Source organism: Natator depressus, chromosome 6 (assembly GCF_965152275.1).
Source record: "Natator depressus isolate rNatDep1 chromosome 6, rNatDep2.hap1, whole genome shotgun sequence".
In the NCBI taxonomy this organism is placed as follows: Eukaryota; Metazoa; Chordata; order Testudines; family Cheloniidae; genus Natator; species Natator depressus.
In genome coordinates this window covers 52,358,959-52,373,632 of record NC_134239.1, presented here as the reverse complement: position 1 = coordinate 52,373,632, position 14,674 = coordinate 52,358,959, and the positions used below count along the sequence as shown (strand labels likewise).

Sequence of the window (14,674 nt, the reverse complement as noted above, 5' to 3'; positions counted from 1 at the left end):
TCCTAATAGTGTTGGTTCTTCAGCTGGGGGTTGAACAAAGTCTGGAGACTATGGGGATGTTTTACAGTGGTCTCTTAAACAGAGGGTTGCCTACTGAGGTCGTTCAGCTTCACTGAACTTACATCACAGGGATGCAGTGAGCCATAGTTAATGTTTTTAAGGGAGGCCTGGATGTCTTAATACACTGGATCTCAACCTTTTCTATAACAATGCCCTTCCAGGTCCCCCTTCTCATCCAGCTGAAATCTAGCCATGGCTCCCCCCGCTCCCATTTTATACACAGGGCTCTGTAGCTGGTGAAACAAAATGAATTAAGCAGTGTTTTCAGTCCGTTTTTACCACAGCTTTAGCATAGCTTTAAAGACAGTTTTTTAAAATGTTCTCATGTTCTCCCACCACGTTGGTTCTATACCTTTTACCTTCTCTACCTAGCCTATCTTAGGGTTTTATACAACTGCCTATATGCATAGTATCTGAGCACTCTATTCTTCCTTTCCCCTGTTTATTAACCCTACCTCAAATGATGTCGTCTAATCAATCAAAACAAAAAATATCCTGCTGTCAGTGGTGCCTGTTTATAATTTGCCATATAATTGAAACAAATCATTTCCTTTGGAACGAGGATGCCATTTTTTGACTCATGGAAACTGTTGGCTTTGGAGCAGCCATCCAGCCTTATGGATTTCATTCAAAGTGTTTAAACAGCATGTTGTTCAAACCCAAAGCTATCTACCCAGGCATTCTTACCACACCCATCACTGTAATCTTATATCGCAAAGTTAATGGTATTATGCCAAAGATGAATTGTTGGTCCACAAACTAAAGTTAATGGAGTTATGCCAGGATGTACCTGACCCATTATGGACCAGGTGTTGGTACTTTTGCTCATGCAAATGGCCCCAATGGCTGAAGGAAAGCAAGAAGGATTGAGTCCTACATATCTCATGACTCTCCATGTAAGAGCAAGCATTTTCCCCAGGGCCTTTGGCCACATGTTCTCCTTCCCTCACATGCTATGCAGCATGTTGTATGCACTTTCACTCTCCACCCCACGGGCTGCTGCATTTCAGTGGTGCTGAATGTATATCATATGATGAAAAACCTTGGGACCATTTCCTATATAAATGTATGAAATGTCCGTATTTACAGACTAAATTTTATTCCTCAAGTTAGGTAATGGGTGAAATCACTGCTTTTCTGCTTCTCCTGCCCTGAAGACTTTTTTGTGACCAAAAAAAAGAGACATTACTGTGATTTTTCAGGAATTATACACATTTAATTCAAACTCAGGTTAGGAAAAAACACTGAAAAAACAGGAATATTACTAGTCTGAAGAACTGAAATCACACAGAAGGTCTCAAAATCCTTCCTGGGTTGGATCATTGGTCCACAGTTCTGTATCTTTACACCTTATAACGCTAGAAAAAGAGACTAAAGGCTGAATGCTCAGTTGCCACAACCTCGTGTTTACACTCCTGAGGGAGCCAGGCAAAAACGGCTCTGAGACAGCACTGGGCTGGTTACGGGCTGAAGCCAGCACAAAATGGAGTTGGAGCAGCCACAGAGCTGCTCTAATTTACACCGGCTTATACTGACCCCCTAAGGAGTCATTATTCTAGCACTGTGAGCATTATATGCTACTCAAGGATTTTTCTTCACCACAGGAATTCCTAGCTGCCTTTTAAGGCACCATTCCTGTTGCTTTGTGCTGCCAGAGAACAACAAAGCAAGTGGAACTGGGGCTGAGAACCAGTCTTTCAAAACCCACTGATCTATGTAGGAATTGTATGCATATAGGAACAAATCCAGATCACAGCATCCAGTATGAGTACCTAGGAAAGTGGTTCTAGGGATATGTAAAGGGGGCAGAGAGAGAGGAATCTACCCTCCAGGCTGTGGAGCTGCTATGCTTAGACTGTAGGCTCTTTGGAGCAAGGACCATCTGTTTGTTCTGTGTTTGAACAGCACCTAGTACAATGGGGTCCTGATCTATGATTAGGGCTCCTAAGCACTACAGTAATACAAATAATGAATAATAATACTACGCAGAGGCTACTTCAGCCCAGTGCTGCACAAGGTATATGAACATCCCACAGGTTCTATGACAGGCCCACACTGGCTCTATTGCAAAAGAGCCCTCTATGATGGCAGAAGAAGGAGCTGGATTTTCCCTTTAAAAATATTTTTCCAGCTGAATAACAGAGAATGCCCAGCAAGGTACGTCAGCTTCAGTCTTCACATTCTGGTGACTTGAGGCCAAGCCTTACTTTTTTCTGTACAGACAAGTTTATAATGGCCTTCATCTCAGCCTCAGAGAACTTGGGGGTCAATGCCACACTGTCATAGTCAAATTCTTCATCAAGGGAGAACAGCTGAACTTCATCCCCACATAGCTGCAACAGGGAAAAATATAGAAATATAAATAAAACAGCAGCAAGTAACGATAAAGCAGCTCAAAACATAAACACCTGATTAATATTTAATTAAACTATTTTTAGACTCCAGCACTCTCAGCTGATTAAGCTGTTTTTAAGTAAAAGAATAAATTCAATTATTCAATTTGACCTAATTTAAGCCATTTAATGTGCCCCATTTGTACCATACTGTATTGGAACGAATATCATTAACTAATTTTTGCTGAAGGCAAGGAATCAAAAAACCTCCCTTGCATACAATTATTACATTTCCACCACTTGTAGCAGCAGGGTTGTGAGGATATGGAAAAAATATGTAGAGCTATATTAAGTTGCAAGGATAGGTCCCACAACTTTAAGATTTTGGCTAGTTTTAAATACTGTTTACTCAACTGATACTACATTTTGTAGCAATGGGAATGTCTATAGGGAGCAAAGAAGCATAATCAATTTTCAGTTATTAAAACACTGCAAGGCCTGTTTCCTTTAACCAAAGAAGTTGCTTGCAGAGGTGTGCAGTGGGTTATTTTGGTTGATGGGAAGTACAGTATTGCAGAATTAGTCAATATTGGCTCAGCTGACATATGTTGCACTGAATATTTTAAATTATAAATGTGTTTTGAAAAGACTTTAGTTGGCACAATTTATAAATAGGATAAGTAAATAAATCATAATATTTTAAAGGCTGCATATTAATAAGGACAAGCAGAGGGACCATAGCATAAAATGTTTTCAATAAGACACTAGATAAATTAATCCTAGAAATTATAGATGGGAACATCTTGTTAGCACATCTTTTAGATCCTCCCTGCTCTCCACCAGTACAGGACTGGTCCCTGTGCTTTGCCCAATTTAGCATAATATTTCTATGGGTAGGTCTACATTGCACTCTAAACCTGGGTGTGTTGGACCTAGGTTTGTGGACTTGTTGTTTCCAACCCCATGCTTGAGTGTCCACACTGCTTTGAAAACCTGGGTTTATAGTTGCTGGACGTGGATCTCACAGTTATGCTAACATGTCCATACTGTGCTACACAGACCTTCTGACTCGAGTCTGTGGTTCAAGCTGCATCCACACTGCTAAATGACAGGGCTTGGACCCAAGTCACAGTGAGACTCAGGCTCTGATCCACCCAACTAGCAGGGCCCTAGGACTCAGGACCTGAGTGCTTGCTGACCCAAATCAGACTGATTTGTGTGTGGACAGAAGTGGGGCTTGGGCTCCAACCTGAGTCAGAGCCCAGCTTCAGTACACAGTGTAGACACACCCTATGGGGCTTCAATAATCATAGACAATTCATTATTAGGAAGATGTTTTTTCTTGGCAGCAAGAAATCTATGCTACAAAGTGCCGAAAACTCCAGCCCCACGCCAGCAAAGCGTTTAAGCACATGAATAGCCTCATTGACTTCAGTGGGATTAACCACATGCTTGACGTTAAGCATGTTTAAAGTTAAGCACATGCTTAGGTGCTGTGCTGGATAAGATCATTTTGCAAGATTGAGCCCCAGATGCTTTGCATGTGATGGGACACTTCAGAATTCACAAAAATCAGCATGTTACACCCACTTGAGTGCAAAACAGAGAAAAGATATGTGCATTAATCTCCTGAGCACCTTCGAAAATCTCCGCCTAGACTTGTTTTGCTCTGTTTTCCACTTGAGTTTGTGTAACATGCAGCTTTGTGCCAGATTCTCAACATCTTACTATTTGCACACTGGGGTTGAGATTTTTTCATCAATTACTAAAACCTTGGATTGTTCAAGGGAGGGGAGGCCAGATGGTGTAACGAGGGGCAATGCGATAAAATTAATGGGAAAATGTGAGTGGAATATCAGGAACAATTTCCTGAGCATGAGCTCTGTTATACTGCCCACTATTCTCCAATGAGGACTGCCCCATCTCTTGAGTCAGTTTAAATAAGACCGGACAAAGCACTGGAGAACAATTTTGTACTGGCAGGAGGGTGGACCAGATGACCCCACTGTCATAGATCTTTCCTATTTCTAATTCCTGTGATACTATTATTAACTTTTGTCACTGGAACTTTCATGACAGAAACTCTGGTCTCAACAATGACCTTGGCAGAAGCAGTAAAATGTAACTTGAAGCAGGCACACATAGGTTTTCTATTATAATCCACCTATTTCTCCTCAAACAAGTTTATTAAATTGTAGTCTATGGAAGGAAATGTCTAGCCTTTACTTTAGATCTCTTACAGTACAGAATCCTGGTGCAGAAGTGTTCTCCCCCCCTCTCCTCCCCCCCCCTCCCATATTCCCTTGAAGTTTTCAGGACCACCTAAATTGATGACCTTTTGAATCTGTTTTCTGCCTTCTGGGATGAAAATTGATTTTGATTATTGTGGCATTTAAAGATCTTACATCAATGTCTTTGCAGGATGAGCAGCTTTTCAAGCTGCAGAAGTGAAAGCAGGCATGGAAGCTGGTGTGAGAAAACTGTGCTAAGAATTCCATGTCATAGCATGTATTCCAATCTCAGCTTTTTTTTGTTTCTTGCCTACAGGTGAAAGCTATAAAATCCTCAAGGTCTTATTAGGAATTGCCATCTACTGGAAATTCCTGTTCAGAATACTCCTGCTTCCTATTAATTCTAGTTGGCAACAAAGTTTTGAAACACAGTAACAGGTCTACTGGACTTCTAGATGCAATGCAAACTTGTAATTTACCTGAAATCCACAGAGTCCAGCAGAATTCAATCAAGACCTATTGAAGGGTTCTAATGGAGCTAACCGGAATTTCAAATCAGGACTGTACAATGGAACAGGCTTGTGCATCAAGGGAAAGTGACATTTAGATCATAGTACAATGACAAAGTAGTGCGTCAAAATGTCATTGGGTCATAGTTCAACAATATTTAGGAGTCTCTGAAGTTTATTTTGAGACTCACAAACATCCATCAGTGATGTAGGATTAAGAACATAGGATCACTCCATTACTTTTGGGTTAATCCTGGAAAAGAGAGACTTCCTCAAAAGAAGAAGAAATCACTCCAGCCCATATTTAAAATTCACACTTGTGTTCATTAGCTACTCAATTTAGGAGTCACATTATCCCATGGGATTTCTGCTGAGATTATGCAAGAGGTCATATTGCCACAATTAATCTCACATAATACATCATAGACATTAGAGTTAGATATAGAAAAGATCTGTAAGATCACCAGAGCCACCTCCTGCAAGAGTAGGTTTTGATCATACAGTAGATATTACACTGACCATACTCTACACTTGATTTTAGTCACAAGGCTAAGAAGCAATCATGATGATTTTAATGAGGTTTTTTTGATGGTGCAGAGCTAACAATGCAGCAATGTGTGTGCCCTCATTATCTTGAAGCATGACTGTTTTTTTGTTTTGTTTTGTTTTGTTTTGTTTTGTTTTGGTGGAGGGGATGGCTTACAATCAAAAATATTTACCCTCCAGTTTGCAAAATCTGCAGGAAAGAAACCAAAGGAAATCCACAACATTAAATATGTGGGAGAAGAATCTTCCAGGTCTCCATGAGTCTAACTAGCATTAAACTTAGATGTAAGTCTCTTTGGAAGAATTAGAATGCTTTCCCTTCTCTTCTTGGATGCACTTTCAGAAGTTCAATTTCTATATTTCTGTTCTATGCAAATGGCTTAAATTTCATCAACCTTCTGGTGCTGAACAGACTTAGAGTTAGGAAATAAGAGTCTGATCCTGCACGTGAGTCATCCCACTGACTTCAGTAAGGAATACTCACATGAGTAAGGGTCTGCAGGATCAGATTTCAGATCTGCAGCAGATCAGTAACTGTGGCTCTGCTGCAAGAATTAGTGTTGCCGCCAAAAAGCTTGTTCTCTGCAGAAGCTAAAACTACTGACTCTAGATATGAACGGACTGCACAAATGGTATTTATGTGTCTTTATTTGTTTAATTTCCATTCATCAGTTGTACCTGTCTACTTCCTGAAACACTTTCTATTGATTTAAGTGTGCTTTGGGTCAAACCTTAGGTGCAGAATGGTATACCCATGGTTTTTTATAAATAACATTCAAATAAAGTTCAGTTGAGTCAATATCCACAAACAAGCTCTCTTGACCCACCAAAACTAAAGTTCTAGTCCCTCAACTCACTCAGTACCCATTCCATGAATTCTCTCAGGAGAAGCCTGTTAAAATACCATGCCGTGGAGGAGGCCCTTGAGATCTAACAGTGATCCATCTTAATTTTCTAAGTGTTCAGTTAAGAGAAAAATCCAAAACCAAACCCCATAAAGTATTATTTAATCTCAAAGTGTTTTCCATTTGCTGTAGCTGCCATAGCGGCTGATACCATGATTACAAGTAATTAAATTAAGAAAACTTCAGCTTGCAGTAAACCTTTGTAGCAATTCTACAAAATCAAATCTGTCACCTCTGCACCAACACTATTAGAGTATTGAGAAAACACATTCAGCCACTATGACCTTGTCTTGATTTGCATTTAACTAAACCATTTCATGAACATGCAGATGTGTAATGGAAAAGTGTTTGTAAAAAAGAAAAATGTACATGTAATTCCAAATGAAATTGGATGTAAGAATAGAACACACCAGACTTCACTCTGTTATCTCCTCATTGCAAGTTTCAAAAAGTCTAATTCAGCTGTATGTCTATTTGTGTGCTTCATCTCTCAGGCAAGCATTGAAAGCAGTGGGTTTGGTTTGGTTTTTATCTTCTCCCAAGTATTAGTTCATTTCAGCCTTGTATGAAGGAAATCAGTCCAAAGGCCTTTAGATCACAAACTGAAATTCTGATTTATTTCAAAAGGAAGAAATTCTGCTACGGAACACTGAATCCCTCACAGCTGAACAAAAACAACAGTGAATCAAGTTATTATCTTGTTATTTTTGCCTAAGGAGCCGAGAGAAATATGCGTATGTCTAATTTAACATTTAATTGAAATCTTTTCTGGAAGCTCTCTGGGAATAGAATTTGTGCTCTGTTAGAGAACTGCCAGTTTTCTTAAGATTGCCCATGTGATTTACTCGAACAGACACACCTCTGAAGGAAGAATCGTTTTCATTCACAGCTACCACAAATCCAATTTAAAGAGGAAGGAATGTAATGTTCAGATTAATAACTGGAGCATTTTGCTGGAGGCCACTTTGCAAAGTAATGTTGTAAATAAAACACCCTAAATTGAGAGTTTCAAAAGTCTATTAATAGTTGGCAAGTCAGTTTCTTTTTATTTAATCTCTGTGCAGATACATTGAACTAAAAGCCTTGATTCTGTCCTTTCTAACCTCTATTTTTGCATAACTCAGGGCAATCTACAGTTCTCTTGTTTAAATTATGTAAAGGGTTGTCCCCACAGACAAACACTGCTGAATGTATTGTATGTTCAAGGGAAAACTGATCAGCTCAATACCCATGTGGAAAAGGTAGAAAAAACATGTGTAGGCAGAGTACACGTGCAGATTATGATGAGCTAAGACACTTTGAGAAAGGAAGGATTGTCTGGCAGTTAAGGCACTGAGGTGAGCAACACAAAACTTAGTTTCAATTCACACTTTTGCCACAGATTTCCTGTGTGACACTGGACAAGTCACTTAACCGATCGGTACGTCTACACTGCAAAAAAACCAAACCCATGGCAGCGATCTCAGAGCCCATCTTAACAGATCTGGGCTTATGTGGCTCACACTATGGGGCTAAACATAGCAGTGTAGATATTCCCACTCAGTCTGGAGCCTGGGCTCTGAAACCCAGAGAGAGGGGTGGATCTCAGAAGCCAAGCTCCAGCTCAAGCGGGAACGTTTGCACTGCTATTTTTAGCACTGTAGCATGAGCCACGCAAGATTGAGTCAGTTGATCCGGGCTGAGACTTGGTGCTGCAGGGGTTTTTTGCAGCACAGACATACGGCATTTTCTTCTCTCACCCTTTGTCTGTCTTGTCTTCAGACTGGAGGTTCTTTGAGGCAAGCCCTTGCTCTTACTATGGGTATGTACAGCACTTAACACAATGGGACCCTGATCTTGGTACGAGACTATAGGTAAAATTGTGAACCTATAGACATCAATGGGAGTTTTGATACTGACTTCACTGGGGCCAGGATTTTATCTTGCAGGTACTACCGTAATATAAATAATAATTAATAATTAATAGGTTTCAGAGTAACAGCCATGTTAGTCTGTATTCGCAAAAAGAAAAGGAGTACTAACGAATTTATTTGAGCATAAGCTTTCGTGAGCTACAGCTTAAGGAGCTTATGCTCAAATAAATTGGTTAGTCTCTAAGGTGCCACAAGTACTCCTTTTCTTTTTAATAATTAATAATGACACAGTGACTGGCACTATGTAAATACTTTAACTGGACAGAGATAGGTGATGAGGGAAGGAAGCATATATGTATCATTGGATGGAAAGTTTATGTTCATCTAGAGAGCACGTGGGGGAAGAGAGCAAGGAAGGAGGGGATTGGGCAAGCAGAAATGAATACACAGGGTGGAGAAAAAGGATGGCAGGGTTGAAAGAAAGGCATGAGTAGGAGTTGAGAAAGGGATGACTGTCTGGGCTAGGGATACAAGTATTTTAGGGTAATGGACTCAAATCCTTCAGTGACACTGTCACAAGCTTCAGTTTGTGACAGCGTTCATACAGCACATGGTACTTTTACTGTAAGGGGATGCGCACATGCCTAAAACCATTGAAGAAAGCGGAAGTCACGTTGCTAGCCAAAATGAACAAGTTACTGAGTCACTCATCCTTGTTCTCATTGCATTTAAGAGAGGGATAATTTTCAGGAAGATGAGAGTCTCTTTAACAACTAGGCACATTTGCATGTAATTTCCCCTCAGTAAACACATTAACTGTGGCCATTTGATGAAAACTACACATTCTCCCAAGTCCCTCACACAGAATGTCAGGGACATGGACTCACATCAGCATCCTGTAGCATACTAGTGGTTTGGGGGTGGGGAATGGAAAAGCCGAATCCTAGTAACACAGCATAGATAGCCATATTTTATTGCCCTCCTCCAACAGCCAATTTGATGGGCTGGGACATGTTTGGGTTGAAAGAAGGGATGGAAATGATTGTGCTCTATCGAGCCTCTGGAAATAATTTTCTCCCACATCCCATGGCAGGTTCCCTGCCCTGAAGAGCTTAGGACTTGTTTATCAAGGTACTGAGCACTCGCAGCACCCATTGACTTCAAGTGGATTTGTGGGAGCTCAGCAACTATGAAAATTAGGCTGTAACTATATTGTCTAAGTGGATGGACATAAACACGTGTATAATTTAAGGTAGGAACTAGCTTCATTTTGTGTCTGGTAAAGCATTGAGCATGTTGGCACACCTTCACATCCTTCCATTGTCCCCTATAACACTCAGTTTATTTTATGTACAGTAGAACCTCAGAGTTAGACCACCTTGGGAATGGAGGTTGTTCGTAACTCTGAACAAAATGTTATGGTTCTTTCAAAGTTTACAACTGAACATGGTCTTAATACAGCTTTGAAACTTTACTATGCAAAATAAAAATGCTGCTTTCCCTTTTTTTTTAATAGTTTACTTTTAACACAATACTGTACTGTATTTGTTTGGGGGTGGGGGGAGTTGTCTCTGCTGCTGCCTGACTGTATACTTCCGGTTCCGAATGAGGTGTGTGGTTGACTGGTCAGTTTGTAACTCTGGTGTTCATAACTCTGAGGTTCTACTGTATGACCAAACTGTTCCTCTAATAGAAATAAATGTCGCAGCGAATGGGATTTTCCATCTACCTCTCATAAGTTGTACCTTCTATTGTCATGTGCATTCATTTATTAACACTTGAGATTTTTGCAACCCCCTTCTTCTTTATGTCCCCATACATTAATATCCTGGGTTATGCATTTCAATATGTCATAGTATTTTTGTGTAAAAATGTATATTTCTAAAGGTATAAAGATGGAGGTTAACTACCATGTTATCGGTCATTCAGAGGCTTTTATTTTAATCACTGAACCATATGGGTTAGAACTGGAAAAGACCTATTAGAGCATCTAGTCCATCTCCCTGCCAATGCAGAATTGGTCTTAACAGTATATTTTCTAGGGTTGATTTCAAAGAATCAAATACATTTGAGCTCAGCAGGCAAAACTGCACATGCAATGCAGTAGCATCAATCCTTCATTGGTCACACATCTTTATCATCTTGATTTAAGCCTCACATGACATCAATAACCAAATGACACTAGCAAAGTTGCCTCATTTTAGCCAGAAGCAACCTTAACATTGCAAAGTCTATTATAATGATTAACCAAAAAAACCCATAACAAAACAAAAAACCAACACCACCACCACCATACCACCTCTGCAACAGAAAAATTCCTTATTCTAAAGTTAATGTTCACACTGGCTGATTTGTCGGGAGGTTTAAAGACTTAAAATAAGCCTGCACGCATTCTAGACCTACATTTCTGATGTGAGTGGGGCTGAAATTCTGAGAGGAAGGGGCAATTTAAATTAAAACATATATTGATTGCTGATGATTGCTGACATGCCATGGTACGGTGCTTTTCACTTCACCTGGTAGCCAGTGCTAATACTGAATTGCATCTCAATGACAATAATTTCCAAAAGATAAACTCCAACTCTGTGGTCAAGATATGTTCTAGGGAGGGATTCTTTTTTGTTTTGTTGTTTTTAATGTGGCATTAAAGGAACTGTTTGCTAGCTGCAATTTGGGACATGGATTTCTGCACTCACCCCAGCAAGAGTTTAAGTGTAGTGTAATACTGCCAAAGCACCAGGAAATTAACTGGTCCCTCATTCTATGTAACCTAATGTTTTGTTAAAAGGTCAGGAGCTGCAAAGGTCTGTTTGAATAGCCTGTGAGCTTTACCAATTATAAAAAATGTACTGGCTAAAATTACAGGTAAGCAAAAAAGTGATATATTTCACGGGCTCATTTATTATACAGCAGCAGTGTGCATCACTAATCAGGAGCTGTTCCATCAAAGAGCATAATTACTTTAACTTGTTAATTTTTTTTTAATATATTTAAAAATGAATTGCTAACTCCATTCAAGGCAGTTCCACAAAGCTCCCTCTACAGCCCTCTGTTCCTGTATGGAAATAGCATTAAAATTCACTCTGGAAAAAGAAAACTATGTTTAAATAAATCTGATCTCATACCTCTTGTGTTTTGCTGATTGATGGTTGTGTAATTGGCAAGGTCCCGAACTCCAGATTAGTAGGCTGATCAAAGGAAGGTGTATAGTAAGTCGCTGTCTGTTCCACCTCTCCTGGAAGCACTAATGACCCTGCTGAATACAAAACACTTGACTCAATCCTTCCACTCAATGTATAATTTAGCAAAATCATACTCTAAAACCTTGCAGAGCTCAGAAGCTCGGTAGCACTTGTGTTATACTTTTCTTGTTCTACAAAATATAATACAGGTACTTATCTTTAGAGCAGATGCAGTCCTGAACCAAAAGCCAGATCAAAAAAATGCCTTTGGGGAAGTCAAATTGGATTTGAACTTGATGGCTGGCCCCAATTTCTCAAATAAGTTAAATCAAAACCATAGATCATGGAGACCCCCAAACTCTCAGGAAGTTTGGGTCTGGATGCCCCTCTATTCAAAAGAGGAGGCAAGGCCCAGTGCAGAAGTCAGTGGACTGGGAGCCCGGGAACGTGGGTTCCATCCCCAACTCTGACCTGCTGGGTGACCTTTGGCAAATCACTTCACTTCAGTTTCCACATCTGTAAACTGGATAGGATGGAGCCTGTCTCAGTGGACCCTGGAGACAGAGACTTCTTCTCCCCCCTGGGGTGACTTGTGGGTTTGGGGGGGCACCTGGGAGGTGCAATGCTCCAGTCACACCTCTTCACTTCCCAGTTTAAATTCAGGAGATGAATTTACGTAGTCCCATTGTCCCGTTTAGGTGATGGATGTCCCAGGGAGGCCTAGCTTCATCTGAAGATTGTTTATTGTGTCAAAGTCAGCAGGATTATACACAGTGGCTTTGTAAAAGGGACTCTTCTTTATTAAAGAGTTGAAGCTCATCCCCCTTGGGATCTCAAATTAGATTCAAATCATGAGCCAGAAGATGAAAGTCCAGAAATAAAAGTTTTTACCTTTCAGCCTTATTTCTTTGTAGTTTGCTCCATAAATCTTTGTATCTAGGGGTTTGTATTGGCTCTCATTTCCGTAATATTTGAGCATCTTCTAGGTCAATTAGATTGAAAAAGCCTTTTGAAAGGTAGAAAGAACCTGGATAAGGTTGCTAATAGGTGTGTGCTAAGCCTTGACATGTTCAACCACTCATAGACTTTAAGGCCACAAAACCATCATGATGATCTAGTTTGACCTCCTGCAAATTGCAGGCCACAGAACCTCACCCACCCATCGCTATAACAGACTTCTAACCTCTGGCTGAGTTACTGAATTCCTCAAATCATGATTCAAAGATTTCAAGTTACAGAGACTCCACCATTTACATTAGTTTAAATCTGCAAGTGACCCTTGCCCCATGCTGCAGAGGAAGCTCCTTCCATTATTCATCAATTCCAAGGCCAGAAGGGTCCACTGTGATAATCTAGTCTACCCTCCTGCACCACACAGGCCATGGAACTTCCCAGAGCATATCATTTAGGAAATGATCCAACCTGAACTTTAAAATGGTCAGTAATGGAGAAGCCACTACGACCCTTAGTAAATTGTTTCAGTGGTTAATTACTGTCACTGTTAAAAAAGCATGCCTTATTCCCAGTCTGAATTTATCTAACTTCAACTTTGAGCCACTGGATCATGTTTTATCTCTGTCTGCTACATTGAAGAGCCAGTTATTAAATGTTTGTTCCCCATGTAGGTGTAATAGATATGGCAATTTCCTGTGGGATCTTTGGGAGATCTTACTATATTATGTTTATGTATCATTCTGAGCCAGGGATTGTATATAATTCCATGATGGAGGGTGACCACAGTCCTTCAGGAATTAAGAACAGTGGTGGGATGTGGGACTGGTCAGACCAATTTATTCATGTTGTAACACCTGCAGAGAGGTACCACCACCTGGAGTGGCTCACGTATATTGGATCAAATTGGATTCTCCAGAGACCAACAGACAAAGAAAGGACTTTTGGATAAACAACCTGAGTTTACACTGTGTCAGGGTCTTCGTCCTGATCCAGCAAACAGACAGAACCTTCTCTCCAGGGGAGGGGAGCAATCCTTAGGGAAGGGTAGGGAGGACTAACATCTGCCAGAGCCCTTATTGGAGTTGGGAGGGATCAGCAACCTTTGGCACGTGGCCCGTCAGGGAAACGTGCCGGCGGGCTGGGACAGTTTGTTTACCTGCAGTGTCTGCAGGTTCAGCCGATCGCAGCTCCCACTGGCCACGGTTCACTGTTCCAGGCTAATGGGGGCTGTGGGAAGTAGCGTGGGCCGCAGGCTAAAGGTTGCCAATCCCTGGAGTTGGGGATGATCTCAGGTAAGCTTATTAGCATACATGTGGGTACTTTTGTTGTTTTTAATGTTTTCTCTGCAATGCTTTTATATTAAGAATAACTGTGTTTGATTATATAGGGTTGTGTGGCCTCTGAAGATAAAACAAAGTGCAGCGCTGGTCTGTCTAGGCAGGGAATTCACAGTGTAGGCAGGGAACCATGCAGCCTAGAAAAACCCTAGTCAGGAGGGAGACAGACATGGCCTCCACCCAAGAGACGTGATACCTGTGAGCTGGAAATCTGAAAGTTGGTGCCCTTGCTGGATCATAGAGGGGAGATATAGTTAAAGTTGTCCTGAACTGTGAAAATAGGTACTTATAGACTGTAATCAAGTCAACCTTTGACCTTCTCTTTGTTAAGCTAAATAGACTAAGCTCCTTGAGTCTATTACTATAAGACTTGCTTTCTAATTCTTTAATCATTCTCATGACTCTTCTCTGAAATCTCTCCAATTTAGCAACATCCTTGAATTGTGGACACCAGAACTGGACATAGTATTCAGCAGGAAATACAGTGGGAGTAGTAACCTTTAGTGCCAAATACAGTGGTAAAATAACCTCTCAACTCCTGCTTCAGCTTCCTAGGATTCCTAGGATCCAAGGATTGCATGAGCCCTTTTGACCACAGCATCACACTGGGAGCTCATGTGCAGCTGATTGGGGGGCCTGGTGGCGAAATCTTTTTTAGAGTCACTGCTTCTCAAGATACAATCCCTCCACACCCGTCCTGTAAGAGTGGCCTACATTCTTTGTTCCTAGATGTATACATTTACATTTAGCTATATTTTTGTGCT

At 40.7% G+C, this 14,674-nt stretch overlaps 1 protein-coding gene across 6 annotated transcripts in view; it reads right to left on the bottom strand.

Moving 5' to 3' along the window:
* Nucleotides 1–1,285: 1,285 nt before the first annotated feature.
* IFTAP (intraflagellar transport associated protein) overlaps nt 1,286–14,674 on the bottom strand; it is a 58,742-nt gene continuing 45,353 nt past the window's right edge. For 5 of the 6 annotated variants that reach the window (XM_074955286.1, XM_074955285.1, XM_074955291.1 and 2 more), the window contains exons 7-8: nt 11,563–11,693; nt 1,293–2,393 (exon numbers count right to left, since the gene is read on the bottom strand). In XM_074955286.1, coding sequence (XP_074811387.1) covers nt 2,229–2,393; nt 11,563–11,693 — 296 coding nt within the window. In that variant the 3' untranslated portion in view covers nt 1,293–2,228. Of the gene's footprint in view, nt 2,394–11,562; nt 11,694–14,674 lie in introns of all 6 variants that reach the window. The other variant, XM_074955292.1, reaches the window with a different exon arrangement.